At 44.7% G+C, this 20,656-nt stretch overlaps 1 protein-coding gene across 3 annotated transcripts in view; it reads left to right on the forward strand.

Moving 5' to 3' along the window:
• LOC134933046 (uncharacterized WD repeat-containing protein alr2800-like) overlaps positions 1-12,003 on the forward strand; it is a 182,106-nt gene extending 170,103 nt beyond the window's left edge. For all 3 annotated transcript variants that reach the window (XM_063927991.1, XM_063927990.1, XM_063927992.1), the window contains 5 exons: positions 716-870; positions 1,975-2,158; positions 4,942-5,054; positions 11,369-11,462; positions 11,575-12,003. In XM_063927991.1, coding sequence (XP_063784061.1) covers positions 716-870; positions 1,975-2,158; positions 4,942-5,054; positions 11,369-11,462; positions 11,575-11,667 — 639 coding nt within the window. In that variant the 3' untranslated portion in view covers positions 11,668-12,003. The remainder of the gene's footprint in view (positions 1-715; positions 871-1,974; positions 2,159-4,941; positions 5,055-11,368; positions 11,463-11,574) is intronic.
• The last annotated feature ends 8,653 nt before the right edge of the window (positions 12,004-20,656 follow it).

The raw sequence follows: 20,656 nt of genomic DNA on the forward strand, positions 1-20,656 counted from the left end.
CCAGTAAACCTGGTCAGTATATACTGTAAAAGTTGAGTGCTGTTGGCCTTCTTAATGTGGGACAGGTCCTGATGTAATTGATGTCAAGGACTAGGGCCAGACAACAATGGGGCGGATGGAGCTACAGCTCCAGGCCTACACATAAAGATAGGCCCATCATCATAAGTATTAAAAGTGTATTTCTAATTTTTTCACAAAATTCTCCACATTTTCTGGGTTTTTAATATATTTAAGAAGACAGTGGGCTGGATAGTGTAGGATGTGTATACACCCACATGGCACTGGCCACACCCACACAGCACTGGTTACACCTCCTTCGCTTCTCACAATAGGTCCCTTAATATGTTCTGCTCCAGGCCCACATGGCATGTAACCTGGCCCTTACACAGACATAATTAAGGATTTCACCAAATTACAAGAGAAGAGGCGGCCAAAGGTTGAGCCTCCCAACAGGGAGGAGGAGGTGGTTACTGTCCTGGCTCCTATACTAGCAAGTCACGAACTGAGCTACTGCTCATAGAGCTCCTAGAAAGCAGTATGCCTTCACCCCCAGCCATTACTGACATTTTTTGTACATCTCTGATTTATGCAGCAGATACCACTCAGGATAATTTTACCCACTGTTGAGTACTGCAGTCTTAGAGAAACAAATTCATCTATTTATAGTGAGGGATTGTCGTTGTGAGCAGATAGTGTATGTTCCCTTTTCCAGTAGCTGAGCAGTGGCTGGGACCGCAGATTGTGTGTGTGGGACCTACAAACATGTTCCCTCATTGAGACGTTTTCCAGACCTGAACTGGACCAATGGAGTGATCAAAGAGAAACAGCCTGTGATGGGGTTGTAATGGACATGTGTTATTGTCCAAAGAGGTAGGTTCATTTATATGATGGATTCATACTGCCTATATTGGCTGCTCATTTTCCAGTCTAGATACTGATCCTGCTGATTGCAATTTATTGCTTAACATGGAAAGCCAAACTGTACATCAGGCATATGGGTTTGGGCCAGACAGATGGAAGAAATGTACGGATGGGGCAGTATGGACAGTGTAATGGCTAGCATTACTGTCTCACAGCACTGAGGTCATGGGGTTGATTCCTACCATGGCCCTGTGTGGAGTTTGTATATTCTCCCTTTGCTTGCGTGGGTACTCTGGCTTCCTCGCACAATCCAAAAATATACTGGTAGGTTAACTGTCTCCTGACAAAAAATTAACCTGTGTGTGTGTGTGTGTGTGTGTGTGTGTGTGTGTGTGTGTGTGTGTGTGTGTGTGTGTGTACATGTGTTTAGGGCAGACTAGGTGGGCCGAGTGGTTCTTATCTGCCGTCAAATTCTATGTTTGTATGACTAGATTTTAGGAATTTCTACAAAACCATACAAATCAGATTTGATTGGACCATAGAAGACATCATTTATGTATTGGAGCCACAAACACAGTGATACAAGGACAATCTGCTGATATTGGACCTACAGTAATTCAGAGATGCAAGTAAGCCCAATGTTATGCATATTCTCCAATGATTCTAGATGTGATCATGTGCAGAAGCTGCACTGCGCATGTGCAGATCTGGGGCTGTGATGTCACTCGTACTGCCCTAAACGGCGTAGCATGAGTGACGTCCTTAGACGCAGCAGTGGATCACAGAAGCCGGCAGTGGGCGTCTTTTTACTCAAGACTCCTCCTGCGGCTTTTGCATATTTAGGACAGCCACTATGTACAAAGACGACTAACTGCATCCATCTCTGTACCAGGCCCATTGTCAGCAATATAGAAATGTTTTAGTACATTGAAAATAATGGCCAGTCTTTCTGCTATCTTATGCCTGACTACCTTCTCACTAGGCTGTGAGGATACAGAGGAAGCATTTGCTAGTGCATGTACAGTACAGATATTGTATTTAGACATGGCAGTTTTTTCTTTGAAGATGACATGCATAAAACCCTTCAAAATACTTTATAAACTGTGTTTATAGGAAAGAGTTTGCCTACTCTTCCAGTGATGGGAACACCTACATCCGCCATTTTGCAGCAGTCAGTTCTGAGATGACCCTTGTAAATATTCTAAAAGGACATGAAGCAGAGGTCACTTCCGTGGTGTGGCATAACCTGATGGACAAGTGGATCACAGGATCTGAAGATGGAACCATTCGTATATGGGTAACTAACCAAGCAGATACAATTCCTGACCAAAGTTATCTGCTATTAGCAATTCATTAATAAAGTGCTCGGAAAGGTTCAAATGAGCTTCTGAGAAAGTGCATAATGCAAAGGAAAAATAGTAGGTAATTGCCAATAGGATACGTTTTCCATTAAAAAATACTTACAAATATGAACAGTCATTCTGTACAGTGACTTTCTTTGTGTATTTTGGGGGGATTAAGACTAGAGGGATTCAGTGAGAGTTTAACCCTAATACTGACCCAGGGGCGTATGGAGGGTGGAACAAGTGGAGCTCGAGCTCCAGGCGCCGCTGGGGACAGAAGGCGCCGGCCCAATGCACAGCTGAGAGCCAGGATCTCGGGCAGGGGTGGGAGGAAGTGACTAGAACAGAGGGAAGGGGTGGCCACCACACTGCCTGCATGTTGCACATCACTGATTGCACAGTGCAGAGAGTGGAGTGCAGTGTGGTGTGTTGTTAGGGAAGAGGGGAGGTTTGGAGACTTGTCAGAAGAACTTTCCTGGCTGTCAGGGATCTGCAGTCAGTGATCTGAAACATGCACACAGTGTGGTGGCCAACCCTTCCCTTTCCTCAGTCCTTTCCATCTACCTACTGAGGTCCAGCCTGTCAATCACATAGAAGCTCCGCCCCTCCAGGCTGGAACGAGGAGCTGCTCTGCTGCTGCCCTCTTGGTGAGAATTACTGTGTGTATACTGTGTGTTTATGTCTGTGTATACTGTGTGTTTATGTGTATATGTCTGTGTTTATGTGTATATGTCGGTGTTTGTGTGTAAATGTGTTTGTGTGTATATGTCTGTGTGCTAATGTGTATGCATGTATGTGTGTGTTTGTGTCTATATATCTTTGTATACAGTATGTTTGAGTATATGTGTGTGTTTATGTATGTCTGTGTGTATTTATGTATGTCTGTGTATGTATGTGTGTGTGCGTGCGTGCGTGTGTATATATCTGTGTATACTGTATTTGTGTGTTTATGTATGTCTGTGCCTAAATATGTGTGAATCTATGTATGTATGTATGACATACATACATACATACATACATTGTATGTATGTATGTGTGTGTGTATGTATGTATGTATGTATGTATGTATGTGTGGTGGTGGATGGGGGTGCCGTGACATGACCCTGCTCCAGGTGTCATGTTTCCACGCTACGCCTCTGCACTGACCCTTGCCCAATGTTCAACCCTTCAGTTGCACTCCATATATTTTTATGTCTCATCAACTCAAATAATGCTAACATCTTCAGTAGAAGTTAGAACACATAGAAAGACCTCACTTTTAGTGTATTAGAAACTGCCACTTACCACTAATTAACCGATATACACAACAACCTCCTACTCCAAGTCTAGTCCAATCACAACCCCTCCCCCCCCCCCCCCCTTCATTATAATATACAGCAATCATCTTGTCACAAACTCACTTTGGGAATGTATAAAGCATGGCACTCCTCTCTGGATTTATGCGGAAAGAAGCCCATAGCCTTCTATAGGCAACGCCACCTATAGATTGGGTACAAGCTCCAGAAAGCTTAATACATAAGGGGAATGTGATTAACCTTCTGTTTTGCCTGCATTTTGCCATTAGTACTGTACATCCCACCCTATATCTCTTGCTAAAGTAATAATTCGTACAGCACTGAATGGCAGTGGGTAACACGCCTTTACAACTCTTTGACACACCAGGACACTGCTGAGATATAACAATCTGCAAATGGTAGTAAGTTGCAATTCTGCTTCATCACTTTACTCAAATGGAATTACAAAAGAGTACAGGTCACTGCAAAATACATTATATCAATGATTCAGCTTCTATCCAAGGAAACTAAGTTTTCAGCTATAAAACTTCTTCATAACCACAACCCATAATGTACAAACTCTATCCAATGTTTCTTATTAATTACTCTTTATTAAAATCATATAGCAATATATAACACAAGACAGCACATGATACTACAGTCCAGTGGTCTGTAATAGAAATCACTGAGCAATATATGGTATCACAGAGCACTATAGAGAAGCTTATGGTTGTATATGACTTAAAGGAATGGCACATTTAATGTTCCCTAGAGGTAACACTCCTGCCCAGGGGCGGATTAGGATGGAAAATCAGCCCGGGTAATTTATGGAAGCAGCCCTAATGGGGATGCGGTCCGATGAGGGGGTGGGGTCTGTTGAGGGGGGCAGGATCCCTCCTCATAGGGCCTGATTGTATGCAATTGCAGCCTTCCTTGCGTCTTTTGCTGCAGTTTTGTTTGAGACCAGGGGCGGATTAGAAACTGAAAGTGTCCCTGTAAAATTTTGTAGGAGTGGCCCGCCATGGGCAGCACAAGAGGTATAACATACCATGTAGCCATGGCAGCATCACTGGGTGGTGGAGTTGCTGTACTGCAGAGATGGAATCACAGAATGAATGGGGTCAATGCAGTGTACCGAGTGCGGTGGGCTGCCTGTCATGTGGGGGGATGGGGGGGGGGGGGGGGGGGGGGAGCACATGACAACACACAAAACAAGCCCTATAGACACGATGGCCCACCAGGAATCTTCCTGATGAGCCCTATGGCCAATCCGCCCCTGCTCCTGCCTACTACTCAGAATGAGGAAGGGTTGATTTAACGTATTTACCCCATAGCACATACACTCCTGAGTTTTAATCAGATTGTCTAACAACATATTCATAATCATTTCCATGATTTCCGCCTCTTGGGTTCTTCACTACTACTAAACCATCTAAACGCAATATCTCTTCCTATGATTGCAGAGTGAGGATGGATCACAGTGTGAGAAGATCCTGAACACCAAGGGAGTGACCACTTGTGTTTGCATTGACCAGACTAATGGGTGCATTGCTGCAGGAGTACATGACACAGTCAGGTAGTGAGGCATTTAATTTCAGATTCTAATGCAAGGAATGCATAGTATGTCTGACACAGCTACAGTACAATTCAGAAATTGCAAAGCCATAGCTTTGTTTCTATGAACAATTATTATGACTACGCTGTAAAAATGAATTATTATTATTATTATTATTACATTTTATTTATAAGGCGCCACATGTGTTTCGCAGCGCCGTACAAAGGACAGTACAGGGAGACAAAACATAGCATTACAGTAAATAAATAACAGAAATAGAGTACAGGTAACAGAGCACCACACGTTCTCAAGACATAATACAGCTAAGATGTAAGTATTGAGGGAGTGATCATCATACTACTAGAGGCTGGTGGCAATAGATGGAGATGAGCCTTTACTAGCAGGATAAAGATGGTCATTGAGTAGGGGAGAGCTGCGAGTGAAATGTGTCGAGACAAGGGCTTAGATAACAGAGGGCCCTGCTCTGAAGAGCTAACAATCTAGTGGGAAGGGGCGACAGACAGATGACAATCTAGTGGGAAGGGGCGACAGACAGATGACAAGAGGTGCAAGCAAGCGGGAGGTAGCCTGATGGCAGTATGTAAGCAAAGCTGAGATGTTCACGGCATGAGGCAGGGGGGTGGAGGCACGGCTTCAGGACTAAAACCGTATATTAATTTTGGTATCTTACATAGGGGCATAAGCCAATGACTTTCTGAATTTCTTATGTAATGTTGATACTTATTATAAGGGTGACGCAGCAGATATCATCTATCAAAGAACACGTACATATTTTGTTCTTGTGCAAATGTTATTTCTCTATCGTCCTAGTGGATGCTGGGGTTCCTGAAAGGACCATGGGGAACAGCGGCTCCGCAGGAGACAGGGCACAAAAGTAAAGCTTTCTGATCAGGTGGTGTGCACTGGCTCCTCCCCCTATGACCCTCCTCCAAGCCAGTTAGATTTTTGTGCCCGGCCGAGAAGGGTGCAATCTAGGTGGCTCTCCTAAAGAGCTGCTTAGAAAAGTTTAGCTTAGGTTTTTTATTTTACAGTGAGTCCTGCTGGCAACAGGATCACTGCAACGAGGGACTTAGGGGAGAAGAAGTGAACTCACCTGCGTGCAGGATGGATTGGCTTCTTGGCTACTGGACATCAGCTCCAGAGGGACGATCACAGGTACAGCCTGGATGGTCACCGGAGCCTTGCCGCCGGCCCCCTTGCAGATGCTGAAATAAGAAGAGGTCCAGAATCGGCGGCAGAAGACTCCTCAGTCTTCTAAAGGTAGCGCACAGCACTGCAGCTGTGCGCCATTTTCCTCTCAGCACACTTCACACGGCAGTCACTGAGGGTGCAGGGCGCTGGGAGGGGGGCGCCCTGGGAGGCAAATGAAAACCTATTTTGGCTAAAAATACCTCACATATAGCCTCCGGAGGCTATATGGAGATATTTAACCCCTGCCAGAATCCGTTAAGAGCGGGAGACGAGGCCGCCGAAAAAGGGGCGGGGCCTATCTCCTCAGCACACAGCGCCATTTTCCCTCACAGAAAGGCTGGAGGGAAGGCTCCCAGGCTCTCCCCTGCACTGCACTACAGAAACAGGGTTAAAACAGAGAGGGGGGGCACTAATTTGGCGTTAGAAATATATAAAAAAGATGCTATAAGGGAAAACACTTATATAAGGTTGTCCCTATATAATTATAGCGTTTTTGGTGTGTGCTGGCAAACTCTCCCTCTGTCTCTCCAAAGGGCTAGTGGGTCCTGTCCTCTATCAGAGCATTCCCTGTGTGTGTGCTGTGTGTCGGTACGTGTGTGTCGACATGTAGGAGGACGATGTTGGTGAGGAGGCGGAGCAATTGCCTGTAATGGTGATGTCACTCTCTAGGGAGTCGACACCGGAATGGATGGCTTATTTAGGGAATTACGTGATAATGTCAACACGCTGCAAGGTCGGTTGACGACATGAGACGGCCGACAAACAATTAGTACCGGTCCAGACGTCTCAAAAACACCGTCAGGGGTTTTTAAAACGCCCGTTTACTTTAGTCGGTCGACACAGACACAGACAGGGACACTGAATCCAGTGTCGACGGTGAATAAACAAACGTATTCCTTATTAGGGCCACACGTTAAAGGCAATGAAGGAGGTGTTACATATTTCTGATACTACAAGTACCACAAAAGAGGGTATTATGTGGGATGTGAAAAAACTACCATAGTTTTTCCTGAATCAGATAAATTAAATAAAGTGTGTGATGATGCGTGGGTTCCCCCCGATAGAAAATTATGGGCGGTATACCCTTTCCCGCCAGAAGTTAGGGCGCGTTGGGAAACACCCCTTAGGGTGGATAAGGCGCTCACACGCTTATCAAAACAAGTGGCGGTACCGTCTATAGATAGGGCCGTCCTCAAGGACCAGCTGACAGGAGGCTGGAAAATATCATAAAAAGTATATACACACATACTGGTGTTATACTGCGACCAGCGATCGCCTCAGCCTGGATGTGCAGAGCTGGGGTGGCTTGGTCGGATTCCCTGACTAAAAATATTGATACCCTTGACAGGGACAGTATTTTATTGACTATAGAGCATTTAAAGGATGCATTTCTATATATGCGAGATGCACAGAGGGATATTTGCACTCTGGCATCAAGAGTAAATGCGATGTCCATAACTGCCAGAAGATGTTATGGACACGACAGGGGTCAGGTGATGCAGATTCCAAACGGCACAAAGGTGTATTGCCGTATAAAAGAAGAGGAGTTATTTGGGGTCGGTCCATCGGACCTGGTGGCCACGGCAACTGCTGGAAAATCCACCGTTTTTACCCTAAGTCACATCTCTGCAGAAAAAGACACCGTCTTTTCAGCCTCAGTCCTTTCGTCCCTATAAGATCATATCTGCCCAGGGATAGAGGAAAGGGAAGAAGACTGCAGCAGGCAGCCCATTCCCAGGAAGGACCCCTGGATCCTACAAGTAGTATCCCAGGGGTACAGATTGGAATGTCGAGACGTTTCCCCTTCGCAGGCTCCTGAAGTCTGCTTTACCAAGGTCTCCCTCCGACAAGGAGGCAGTATGGGAAAAAATTCACAAGCTGTATTCCCAGCAGGTGATAATTAAATTACCCCTCCTACTACAAGAAAAGGGGTATTATTCCACACTATATTGTGGTACTGAAGCCAGAAGGCTAGGTGAGACTTATTCTAAATCTAAAAAATTTTTTGAACACTTACAAAGGTTCAAATCAAGATGGAGTCACTCAGAGCAGTGATAACGAACAGGAAGAAGGGGACTATATAGTGTCCCGGGACATCAGGGATGCTTACCTCTATGTCCCAAATTTGCCCTTCTCACTAAGGGTACCTCAGGTTCGTGGTGCAGAACTGTCACTATCAGTTTCAGACGCTGCCGTTTGGATTGTCCACGGCACCCCGGGTCTTTACTAAGGTAATGGCCGAAATGATGATTCTTCTTCGAAGAAAAGGCGTCTTAATTATCCCTTACTTGGACGATCTCCTGATAAGGGCATAGTCCAGGGAACAGTTGGAGGTAGGAGTAGCACTATCTCGGATACTGCTACAACAGCACGGGTGGATTCTAAATATTCCAAAATCGCAGCTGATCCCGACGACACGTCTGCTGTGCCTAGGGATGATTCTGGACACAGTCCAGAAAAAGGTGTTTCTCCCGAAAGAGAAAGCCAGGGAGTTATCCGAGCTAGTCAGGAACCTCCTAAAAAACAGTGCATCATTGCACAAGGGTCCTGGTAGAAAATGGTGGCTTCCTACGAAGCAATTCCATTCGGCAGATTTCACGCAAGAACTTTTCAGTGGGATCTGCTGGACAAATGGTCCGGATCGCATCTTCAGATGCATCAGCGGATAACCCTATATCCAAGGACAAGGGTGTCTCTCCTGTGGTGGTTATAGAGTGCTCATCTTCTAGAGGGCCGCAGATTCGGCATTCAGGATTGGATGCTGGTGACCACGGAGCCCAGCCCGAAAGGCTGGGGAGCAGTCACACAAGGAAAAAATTTCCAGGGAGTGTGATCAAGTCTGGAGACTTTTCTCCACATAAATATACTGGAGCTAAGGGTAAATTTATAATGCTCTAAGCTTAGCAAGACCTCTGCTTCAAGGTCAGCCGGTATTGATCCAGTGGGAAAAACATCACGGCAGTCGCCCACGTAAACAGACAGGGCGACACAAGAAGCAGGAGGGCAATGGCAAAAACTGCAAGGACTTTTCGCTGGGCGGAAAATCATGTGATAGCACTGTCAGCAGTGTTTCATCCCGGGAATGGAAACTGGGAAGCAGACTTCCTCAGCAGGCACGACCTCCACCCGGGAGAGTGGAAACTTCATCGGGAAGTTTTTTCCACATGATTGTAAACCGTTGGGAAATACCAAAGGTGGACATGATGGCGTCCCGTCTGAACAAAAAACGGGACAGGTATTGCGCCAGGTCAAGAGACCCTCAGGCAATAGCTGTGGACGTTCTGGTAACACCGTGGGTGTACCAGTCGGTGTATGTGTTCCCTCCTCTGCTTCTCATACCTAAGGTGCTGAGAATTATAAGACGTAGAGGAGTAAGAACTATACTCATGGCTCCGGATTGGCCAAGAAGGACTTGGTACCCGGAACTTCAAGAGATGTTTACAGAGGTCTTATGGCCTCTGCCGCTAAGAAGGGACTTGCTTCAGCAAGTGCCATGTCTGTTCCAAGACTTACCGCAGCTGCGTTTGTTGGCATGGCGGTGGAACGCCGGATCCTAAGGGAAAAAGGCATTCCGGAAGAGGTCATTCCTACCCTGGTCAAAGCCAGAAAGGAGGTGACCGCACAACATTATCACCACATGTGGCGAAAATATGTTGCGTGGTGTGAGGCCAGGAAGGCCCCACAAAGAAATTTCAACTCGGTCGATTCCTGCATTTCCTGCAAACAGGAGTGTCTATGGGCCTCAAATTGGGGTCCATTAAGGTTCAAATTTCGGCCCTGTCAATTTTCTTCCAGAAAGAATTGGCTTCAGTTCCTGAAGTCCAGAACTTTGTCAAGGGAGTATTGCATATACAACCCTCTTTTGTGCCTCCAGTGGCACTGTGGGATCTCAACGTAGTTCTGGGATTCTTCAAATCACATTGGTTTAAAACCAGTCAAATCTGTGGATTTGAAGCATCTCACATGAAAAGTGACCATGTTCTTGGCCCTGGCCTGGACCAGGCGAGTGTCAAATTTGTGGGTTTTTTTTTTTTTTCTCAAAAAAGCCCATATTTGTTTGTCCATTCGGACAGGGCAGAGCTGCGGACTCGTCCCCAGTTCTCTCCCTAAGGTGGTGTCAGTGTTTCACCTGAACCAGCTTATTGTGGTGCCTTGCACCTACTAGGGACTTGGAGGACTCCAAGTTGCTAGATGTTGTCAGGGCCCTGAAAATATAGGTTCCAGGACGGCTGGAGTCAGGAAAACTGACTTGCTGTTATCCTGTATGCACCCAACAAACTGGGTGCTCTTGCTTTTAAGCAGACTATTGCTAGTTGGATGTGTAATACAATTCAGCTTGCACATTCTGTGGCAGGCCTGCCACAGCCAAAATATGTAAATGCCCATTCCACAAGGAAGGTGGGCTCATCTTGGGCGGCTGCCCGAGGGGTCTCGGCTTTACAACTTTGCCGAGCGGTTATTTAGTCAGGGGCAAACACGTTTGTAAAATCCTACAAATTTGATACCCTGGCTAAGGAGGACCTGGAGTTCTCTCATTCGGTGCTGCAGAGTCATCCGCACTCTCCCGCCCGTTTGGGAGCTTTGGTATAATCCCCATGGTCCTTTCAGGAACCCCAGCATCCACTAGGACGATAGAGAAAATAAGAATTTACTTACCGATAATTCTATTTCTCGGAGTCCGTAGTGGATGCTGGGCGCCCATCCCAAGTGCGGATTATCTGCAATACTTGTACATAGTTACAAAAATCGGGTTATTATTGTTGTGAGCCATCTTTTCAGAGGCTCCGCTGTTATCATACTGTTAACTGGGTTTAGATCACAAGTTGTACGGTGTGATTGGTGTGGCTGGTATGAGTCTTACCCGGGATTCAAAATTCCTCCCTTATTGTGTACGCTCGTCCGGGCACAGTACCTAACTGGCTTGGAGGAGGGTCATAGGGGGAGGAGCCAGTGCACACCACCTGATCGGAAAGCTTTACTTTTGTGCCCTGTCTCCTGCGGAGCCGCTGTTCCCCATGGTCCTTTCAGGAACCCCAGCATCCACTACGGACTCCGAGAAATAGAATTATCGGTAAGTAAATTCTTATTTTCAGTTAATATGTATTGATTTGGTAAATTCCCAGGGTATATGATCCAGACTCTCTACTTCTGGTGCAGTGTAACGTGGGACATACAGACCTAATCCGGTCCCTTATCCACATTCCAGAGATGAAGCAGGTACAGTAATAAATGTAATAGTACATATGATCTGGCTATTCTCAGTAGTATCTGTAAGTAAGCACTGCACATGAGCAAGTAAAAACTATTAATTAGTTCCTCTGTTTTGCAGTATGTTTCCGTTTCATGGGACAGAACAGTGAGAGTATGGAAGGCCTACAACAAGACAAACAACCAGCACAATTCCAAAAATAACAATAAATAATATATTCTAGCATGTTGTTCACGAATATATAGATCTTCTGCTAGAATAGTGGTCATATAAAGATCAGAATTCACTTTCATGCTCTGGATTGCATCAAATCATAATACAGTAGTGACATTGTACTTATCACACGCCTAGGAACCTGGGAGGAACAGTAAAAAGCCGCATCTGGATCATGGGATCAAACTGAACAGCCCAATATTTATTTTTGAGGTGCTGACTAATGAAATAATAGAATAATAATCATCTTATTGGATCATAAGGCTACTTTTTTATCATTATAGTATATTTGCTTGTATAGAAGTGTATGATAATAAAAGAAGCATGTGTTGTGTATAGCATTGTCCAGCAATATGTGTTTATTACGATTTATTTTTTCGTTTCTATAATTTATTTTCATATAGTTTATAATGCTTACCATTACAATTAGAAAACTCTCAGGTAAGTCATAAAACAATACTGTATGTCATGTTAAAACAAATTAAAAATGAAACCGAGCAAACACCTTTCACACACCATGCATAAGTAATAGTATTTCTAGGATTAAAAAGAACCTATAACCTCTCTTATAGGTCCTCTTTTATTTTGAATAGAGAAAACTGTAGTCTGTATCATCCCCACATCACTTTGTTAGTCGCAGATAAAAGAGCTAGAGCAGGGGTATGACAGGGAGGACATAGGGGTATATTCAATTGAAGTCGAAAACTGCCGTCTGTCGAAAAGACGTCAGTTTTCGACTTTTTAAGGTCGAATCCTGATTCGACCTATTCAATATTTCCCAAAAATTTTTGACAAGTCAATAAATTCGACTTGTCGAAAAGCACGTGGATCGGCGGAATACCTGCCAATCCACGTGCTTGTGTTGAAAACAGGGCGTTTTGGCCCCCTTTTCGACCATCTCAGTTCGACATAAAAAAATGTCGGACTGAGATGAGGGATTAGAGCAGGAGAGGGGGGAGAGCCGCAGGGAGACGGGGGGACAGCCGCGGACAGCCAGGGGAGATCAGCGCTACAGCGCTGCAGCAGGATGTCACACAGCCGCGCCGCTCACGGCAGCTTTCACCCGGCTCCAGCAAGTGAGATCACGCTTGCTGTAGCCGGGTGGACACTGCCGTGAGGTCGGACGGCTGTGTGACATCCTCCTGTAGCGCTGATCTCTTGCGTCTGCCGGCGGCTGTCCCCGCTGGCCTCCCCACGGCTCCCTTCCCCCCCTCTCCTCCTCTGGGTTCCTCATCTCAATTCGACTTGAAAAAGTCGAATTGAGATGGGATAGAATAGGGGTTGTCGGATCCATTCCGACAAATGCATGTCGGAATGGATCCGACGCCAATTGAATATACCCCATAGTATTCCTAGGATCTTATTAGCATATAGGGGCTGAGGGCCTAATACAACTATGTACGCTATGCTAACGTTCATCGCAACCGAGCTATAAACTGCGCATGTGCCGTGATCGCAGTGTGCCCTCGCCAAGATAGCTTTGTGATGCTGCTCACAGTGAGAATGTTAACGCAGAATGAATGACAGGAAGGGACCGTTTGGGTGGGGTAACGGGCTGGCCTCAATAACGCAGGAGTGTCACAGCCGTTTTCAGGGTGTGTTTCTGCCGTCAGCTGCAATCATGTATGTAGAGAAACATGGAGCCAGTGTCGCTACTGCCGTGGCCAGTCTGCTTGCCCACAGACTCACTCCGGGAATCGATGTTCCTTGTTATTGCATCGATGCTGCAAATGTGTACACCATTGCTGAGGACTTTGTGCTGGCTGCGGTGGGCATCTATATTCTTTTCTCAGCAGAAAGAATTGGGCCCTGAGTCTTTGCACTTTGGCAACACCACGCTGCACTGCAGGTGGGGCAGATTTAAAATGTGCAGGGAAATGTACATACAGTATGAGAGGGAAGGGTCCAAACTCAACTGTAATTTAAAAAAACCCTGTTCATTGTGGGCTTATGTCCTTCTGCCAGGTGAATCGGGACAGAGAAGGGAGATATTATTTTGGTACACACTTTTACAACAAAAGAGGAAATGTCAAAGTGGTGATATGAGCTCATTAGAGTTTTGCCACATATGACAATTTCATGTAACAGAAGTGTTCTTCATGACAGAAAGGTATACATTATCCCATCACTATTTGTTGAGAACGGTTTAATCACCCGTGTGACAGGTGTAGGAGAAAAACCCAACTTCTGTGAAGCATTTTTAGGAGTGAGCTATTTTGTTGATGGCTCTAAACGCTGTGTACAACTTTTTAACAGTTGTCAAAGCAAAAATCTAGATTGTATAACACCTTTACTCAAACGTACAACAGCTTAAAAGAGTGGGCAGTGTAACAAAATGCTCCCATCTGACACCATTGTTAGGATAATGTAACAGAGGGACACAAAAGCTGCCATCTTTTACCTAAAGAAATGTATATGTTATCATATTTCCTCCTATTAAAATATATATCAGTTCTGTGTTCCACTCATATACATGTAACCAAGGGTATCCGGATGATAGGTTAAAAGTCAATAGGTCAACCCCATATTGTCGACATGCATTAGGTCGACAGGTACAAAGTCAACATTGTAGGTTGACAGGTTCAAATGGTTTATTTTATATTTTTTCATGTTTTCATACTTTACTATCCACGTGGACTAGAATTGCCAATAGTATGGTGAGCCTTGCGATGGGGCACTGTACACTAATTGGGACACACGTGGTTAAACAAACAAAATGGCACTCAAAATTGCCAAAAAATGTGTCACCCATTTCTGGGTCGACCTTTTTACCATGTCAACCTTTTTTTTACTGTGTAAACATTTCCTACCTGTCGACATTTTCAGGTGTCTACCTTTTCACTGTCGACCTATTGACCCTAATGACCTTTTGAGCATGTTGACCATGTGCATGTCGACCATATGGGGTTGGCCTAGTGACTTGACCTAATATTGGTTGACCTTATGATCCTCATCCATTACCAAGTTCTATGTATGCTTTGCATCTCTACAATATAGAAGAGGCAATGGCAGACATAAAAGGGAGTCGGAGACCATAGTGGAGAGGTTCCCAAACTGTGTGCCGTGGCTCCCTGAGGTGCCTCGGGACACTTGCAGGGGTGCCCTGGGTTGGTGGTCCAGAACCAATTCAAATCACGGCGCCCTAGAATATCAGAATTTTTTTCACGGCACCCCTAGGCCAAAAATTTCTTATTGAGAAATTTAGAAAGAAGTATTACATTAAGTAGATCGCGTTTATATGTCATCCTTAATGTACTACTTAATGTAATACTTCTTTCTAAATAAGAAATTTTTGGCCTAGGGGTGCCGTGAAAAAAATTCTGATATTCTAGGGCGCCGTGATTCAAAAAAGTTTGGAAACCACTGCCATAGTGATTAGAAGCCCTGTGTGAGATTAGCCTAAAGGTCATATATGAGCTATAATATACATAATTTCAAAACAAGATCCCTTGGTTCTGGCACTCCTTTGTCCTTATGTTCCTCAAAAAGAATAGAAGAGGCACGTCTCTTAGTGTCATTTGCTTTTAAATAGGGTACATCCACCTCAGGTGAAATTGTCCACTCTTGAAAGAAGTGCAAATAGAACAGCCCAATCTGCACAATATTGCAATCAAACACCTTAAGACAGGGGTGGCCAGACTTTTGGAGTTGGCGATCTACTTTGAAAGCTAAAAAGCTTTTGTGATCTACCTAGGAGGAATAATAGCGCGCGCCATAGGCGCGCGCGCACAAAAAGGGGCGTGGTATAACAAAAAAGTGGGCGCTGAATAACAAAGTGGGCGTGGTATAACAAAAAAAGGGACGTAGCCTTGAAGCGCAGAGTGTAATGACTGTCTCGCACGAAATAACACATTGGCCCCCACAGGTAAAAACTTTAAACATATATGCCCCCACAGTGCCAGATACACATATGCCCCCACAGTGCCATGTGCCTACAGTGCCAGATATGCCCCCCCAGTGCCAGATACAGATATGCCCCCACAGTGCCAGATATGCCCCCACAGTGCCAGATATGCCCCCACAGTTCCAGATATGCCCCCACAGTGCCAGATACAGATATGCCCCCACAGTGCCAGATACAGATATACCTCCACAGTGCCATGTGCCGACACTGCTAGATATGCCCCCACAGTGCCAGATTACAGATATGCCCCCACAGTGCCATGTGCCCGCAGTGCCAGATATGCCCCCATAGTGCCAGATATGCCCCCACAGTGCCAGATATGCCCCCACAGTGCCAGATTACAGATATACCCCCACAGTGCCATGTGGCCGCAGTTTCAGATATGCCCCCAGTGCCAGATATGCCCCCACAGTGCCAGATTACAGATATGCCCACACAGTGCCAGATATGCCCACACAGTGCCAGATATGACCCCACATTGCCACATATGCCGCCACTGTGCCATGTGCCCACAGTGCCAGATATGCCCCCACAGTGCCAGATATGACCCCACAGTGCCAGATATGCCCCACATTGCCACATATGCCGCTACTGTGCCATGTGCCCGCAGTGCCAGATATGCCCCCACAGTGCCAGATATGCCCCCAGTGCCAGATTAGAGATATGCCCCCACAGTGCCATGTGCCCGCAGTGCCAGATATGCCCCCACAGTGCCAGATATGACCCCACAGTGCCACATATGCCCCACATTGCCACATATGCCGCCACTGTGCCATGTGCCCGCAGTGCCAGATATGCCCCCACAGTGTCAGATATGCCCCCACAGTGCCACATATGCCCCACATTGCCAGATATGCCCCCACAGTGCTCACCGTGCTGTGTGGAGAGCGCAGCGCGCGCATCTCCTGCCTGCCGTCCTGCCCCTCAGTCTGGTCTCCGGCGGTGATGGCAGCGTGTATAGCTCAAATCAGGCGCCGGTTCACGAGCTCTGATTGGCTAACGAACCGGCGCCTGATTTGAGCTATACACTCCGCCGTCACTGCCGGAGACCAGACTGAGGGGCAGGACGGCAGGCAGGAGAGGCGCGGCATCGGGTGGATGGGCAGCGGATCGCGATCAACTGGTCGCATGTCCGCGATCGACCAGTCGATCGCGATCGACTGTTTGGCCACCCCTGCCTTAAGACATCCCTCAGGTAATGGTTACTTTTAAAAATACCTCACTTTAAAAGGTTACACCCACATGATTCAAATGCCACACACAGTACAAAATAAGCACCCTATAATATTCATATGCATCAGTTGTCTAAATATTGGCCAATTTACATTCATTTAAAGGGGGAGAGATAAAACAAAAGGGGAGAGGGCCCTATTTGTGAGAGCTTACATTCTAATGGAGTGAAGTAGAAGTAATGATAATGGGAAGACAAAAGTGGCAGGGATAGCAATGGTCTGATACTGTTGAGTGAGTATGATTTGTGGGAACTTTTAAAACAATAAAGGTTGGGCAAGGGTATTATGGAAGAGTTTCATAGTTTAGGTGCAGCGCAGGAGAAGTCTTAGAGGTGGAAGTTATCAGAGTGGAGGAGAGCCGGTGGTCACCGGCTGACTGAAGAGGGGGTGGGTGGGAGCTTGGAGGAAGGTAAGAGTAGGTAGTAGACAGGGCAAGAGTTTAAACTGAATTCATGAGTGATTAGATGTTTTACTCAATCATTAGTCAGATTGGGCTGGACTGATTTTTTCTTATGGGTTAGTTCCAGGTGGATTTATAATATTGGCAGCAACATCTACTCATTGCCTGTTACTGTATATTGCCAGAAGAATTAGCAGGATTTATATAAAGAAAGTTTTACTTCCACATTCAGTTACTAGCCTGCCTTCATTATTAAAGTTGCTGCCTCTGAGGTAAGATTTATCAGAGCCCATGCAACCCGGAAAGTCGCCTCGTCATACTCTCAATTATTAGCTGACCCTTCCGAATCTAACAGATTGTTATACAAAGATGCCAAGTCGGTCCATGATACCCTTTGTGCTGAGCAGGCTAAATTGTTCCTATCATTTCAATCTAATAAGTACTTTCGTTGGGAAATTAAAGGAAAACTTAGTGAAGGCTTCCACTGCTCCTAAACACATCTCATCTATTCAAACTACTCAGGGAACACGGACACTGACCCAGGATAAAATTAGTGACGCTTTTCTTGAGTTTTTTGAAAATCTATACACTGCGCCCCCTGACCAACCCGCTAAAGGTATGGACTTTTTAATTCAGGCAGGCCTTCCCAGTCTCTCTGAAGATGATAGAGAAGCTCTTAATGCTCCCATTTCAGATGCGGAGTTGGAAGCGGTTACTAAATCCCTACCCAATGGGAAAACCCCGGGATCAGATGGCCTATCTGCCGCGTATTATAAACTTCTATCCCCACACCTATGAGCACATCTTTCCAAACTTTATAACTCTCTTCTTGCAGATCACTCGGCCCCATCTGATTTTAACACAGCCAAGGTTATAGTCCTACCCAAAACGAATAAGGACCCCATTTTGGTTTCTTCTTATAGACCAATCTCTCTTTTGAATCAGGATTTCAAGATTTTCACAAATATTATTGCTTCCCGTCTTCAGTTAGTAACATAGTAGTAACATAGTAACTTAGTATCTAAGGTTGAAAAAAAAACAATTGTCCATCGAGTTCAACCTATTTGTGGTCTCTTATGCAGAAATATTTTTTTTGACTGATGCTGATGTCAGCCGTTGCATTATATCCCTTTTTATAGTAACTATAGTGCGTGACTATGCACCATAACCCTGGATATCCTTATCCAGTAGGAATATATTTAACCCATTCTTAAAGGTGTTGACAGAGTCCGCCATTACAACTCCCTCAGGCAGGGAATTCTATACACGTATGTCCTTACCGTGAAAAAGAATTTACGCCATATTGTGCGGAATCTCCTCTCCTAACCTGAGCGAGTGTCCACGAGACCTCTGTGTTGATCTAACCAAAAACAGGTCCCGCGCAAGCTCAGTGTATTGTCCCCTTATATATTTGTAGATGTTGATCATGTCCCCTCTTAGTCTCCTCTTTTCCAATGTAAACATGCCTAGTCTTTCAAGCCTTTCCACGTATTCCAGCATCTCCATGCCCTTAATTATTTTGGTCGCCCGCCTCTGAACCTTTTCTAGCTCCAGGATATCCTTTTTGCAGTAGGGTGCCCAGAATTGTACACAGTATTCAAGGTGTGGCCTCACCAGTGATTTATATAACGGGAGTATAACACCCTCGTCCATTGCATCAATTCCTCGCTTTGCTGCATTCCTACTTTTTGGTACTGCTGCCTAGTTTGTTATCTATGAGAACACCTAAGTCCTTTTCCAGTACAGAATCCCCTAATTTTACCCCATTTAGTAGGTAGGTGTTATTTTTGTTCTTGCTACCACAGTGCATTACCTTACACTTGTCTGTGTTGAAGCGCATTCTCCATTTTGCTGCCCATGCTTCTAATTTAACTAAGTCATTCTGAAGAGACTCAGCATCTTCCTCCATATTTATAGCCTTACACAATTTGGTATCATCTGCAAAAAATTACACCATGCTCTCTAGACCTTCTGTTAGGTCGTTAATGAAAATGTAAAAAGTTTGCGGTCCTATATTAAAGACACCACTCATTTTTTGAACCTAGTGAATACTGTCCCTTGGAAACAAAGCTATTTGTTGATGACGTGTGATGTAGAGGCTCTGTATTCAAATATTTCACATACACTGGGAACAAAAGCAGTAGAATACTACCTTCTACAAGATACTAACATGTCATCACAGTTACGGAATTTTATTTTACAGTCTATACAATTCATTTTGGGTCACAATTGTTTCACATTTAATTCACAGTTTTTTTTGCAGACACAGGGTACACAGGGTGCTGCGATGGGGGCGGGGTTCGCTCCGAGCCTAGCAAATCTATTTATGGGAAGATTTGAAGAACATCACATATGGGGGGGGGCCCTATGAAGCGAACCTCACCCTATATGGCAGATTTATAGATGATTTGTTTTTTATTTGGGATGGGGATTTACTTTCTGCACAACAGTTTGCTTCGAATTTAAATAATAATGAGTTTGGCTTGCATTTCACGTTTGATATACATGAATCCTTTATCAATTTTTTGGATATTTCGTTACATGTTACTGAGGGTAAATTAATCACACAAACATATATTAAGCCGGTTGATCAAAACCGCTATTTGAATTTTACCAGTTCACACAAAAATTCATGGAAAACCAATATCCCTAAGGGGCAATTTATAAGGTTGAAAAGAAATTGTGGAGCAGATAGTAGTTTTAAGGAACAGGCGGCTAAAATATACCAATCATTTCTAGAACAGGGGTATCCGGACAGTTTACTACAAAAGGTTTTGACAGAGGTTAATCAAATAGACCGAGCAAAACTTCTGCAGACCTCTAAAAAACCTAAGAGTAAGGGCAATACAGATAGGACTGCTCTGTTTACTACGCAATATAACAACTGTGCATTTAAAATTAGGTCTATCATAAAAAAGAATTCAGCTCTACTTAAACTAGACAACATACTACGTGAAAATGTGGACTTGGAAGGTACAGTAATTTTTAGAAAATCTACCAATCTACAATCACTATTAGTTAAGAGTCATTTTCAACAAGAACAGGTTATTAATAAAACATGGATACCAGAACGTCCAAAGGGGTTCCATGTGTGTGGGAAATCCACATGTACCACCTGTAAACATGCTCTGAGAAAAACCACAGAGTTCATTTCAAATAGTAATGGAAAAATATTTACCATAAAAATTTTTATGAATTGTAGATCTACATATATCATTTACATAATCCAATGTGGTTGTGGTAAGCAATACGTGGGAAGAACTACCCGTATGTTACACACCAGATTCATGGAACATTGGCGGAATATAAACAAGGGAATTAAGACGCATCCTCTTTCAAGTCACATTTCACAATGTATGAGATCAGATACCTTTAGTAGTATTAATGTTAGACCAATTGAGTTCATCAAATGTACAAAAAGGGGTGGTGATAGATTCAAGCTGCTTTGTAGAA

The sequence above is a fragment of the Pseudophryne corroboree genome, chromosome 6 (assembly GCF_028390025.1).
Source record: "Pseudophryne corroboree isolate aPseCor3 chromosome 6, aPseCor3.hap2, whole genome shotgun sequence".
Lineage (NCBI taxonomy): Eukaryota > Metazoa > Chordata > Amphibia > Anura > Myobatrachidae > Pseudophryne > Pseudophryne corroboree.